We start from the raw sequence: 1,147 nt of genomic DNA, 5'->3' as shown, positions 1-1,147 counted from the left end.
ATTACCGACCATCTGCCAAAAATTTGGAACCATCATTCACATCTTTGTTCCTTTTTCTTTTCCAGATGAAATCAGACAGGACATAGAAGACGCCTTGACTCACATGAAACCATGGTAATAACATTGTTTCTGATCATCAAATTCATTTTATCTTCACACAGAAAACACACTTCTGTCTGTGTAAACTTACATTCACATTCTTTTATTCTTTTATTCAATAAATTAAGTACCAGTAAAACACTGGGTCGATATAATCGACTACTCCCCCCACCAAAAAAAAAAAGATTTTCAGGCCTTGTGCCTATAGTAGAAAGGATTGTTATTATTATTATTATGATTGGTATTCCACTGAGGTTCGCTTTGCCTTTCATCCTTTGGTGAGGTCGATAAAATAAGTACCAGTTGAGTACTGGGGTCAATGTAATTGACTTAACCCCTCCCCTGAAATTGCTGGCCTTGTGCCAAAATTTGAAGCCATTATTATTATTATTATTATCATCATTATTATTAAGGCAGCGAGCTGGCCGAATCGTTAGTACACCAGGCAACATGCTTGGCAGCATTTTGTCCTTTGCTATGTTCTGAGTTCAAATTCCACCGAGGTTGACTTTGCCTCTTTCATCCTTCCCGGATCAATAAATCAAGTACCAGTGAAACACTGAGGTGGCGGGGGAGGGGCGAGGTAATCGACTAGTCCCCCACCCCTCCCAGATTTCAGGCCTTGCACCTTTAGTAAAAAGGATTATTATTATTACTATTATTATTATTGAGTGAGAGAGCAGGGCATGCCATCAAAGTGACACTGAGGTAAAATATACAAAGCCCATTATACCCATCATGACTACCCGTCTGATAAGGGTACACCAGGCACATGTACCACAACCATATCTGCATGACATGGTGATCTCATATCAAGATAAACAGCGCATGACCTTGCAAGTGGGGCCTAGTTGGAATTTTGTTCAGGTCGAGTAGCCCATCCCACTCAAAAGGTCCTTGAATAAGGTTTGTTTAAGGATGTTGAACGAATATTATTATTATTATTATTATTATTGTTTTGTTAATGTTTTTTTTTCCTTACTGTTTTCTTCAGGCTTGCAGAAGACCAGTCAACAATGTTTGGTGGATGGGCTCGAATGGCGCAACC

At 39.3% G+C, this 1,147-nt stretch overlaps 1 protein-coding gene across 1 annotated transcript in view; it reads left to right on the top strand.

The window, feature by feature from the left end:
- Positions 1-1,147, top strand: part of LOC106878040 (RNA helicase aquarius) — a 38,917-nt gene that overhangs the window by 16,710 nt on the left and 21,060 nt on the right. Inside the window, exons 17-18 of the mRNA XM_014927129.2 lie at positions 66-114; positions 1,094-1,147. The exon at positions 1,094-1,147 is cut by the window's right edge and continues 43 nt beyond it. Coding sequence (XP_014782615.1) covers positions 66-114; positions 1,094-1,147 — 103 coding nt within the window. The remainder of the gene's footprint in view (positions 1-65; positions 115-1,093) is intronic.

This window comes from Octopus bimaculoides, chromosome 24 (genome assembly GCF_001194135.2).
Source record: "Octopus bimaculoides isolate UCB-OBI-ISO-001 chromosome 24, ASM119413v2, whole genome shotgun sequence".
In the NCBI taxonomy this organism is placed as follows: Eukaryota; Metazoa; Mollusca; class Cephalopoda; order Octopoda; family Octopodidae; genus Octopus; species Octopus bimaculoides.
The sequence above is the reverse complement of the archived record's forward strand: the minus strand, read 5'-3'. Positions and strand labels throughout refer to the sequence as shown.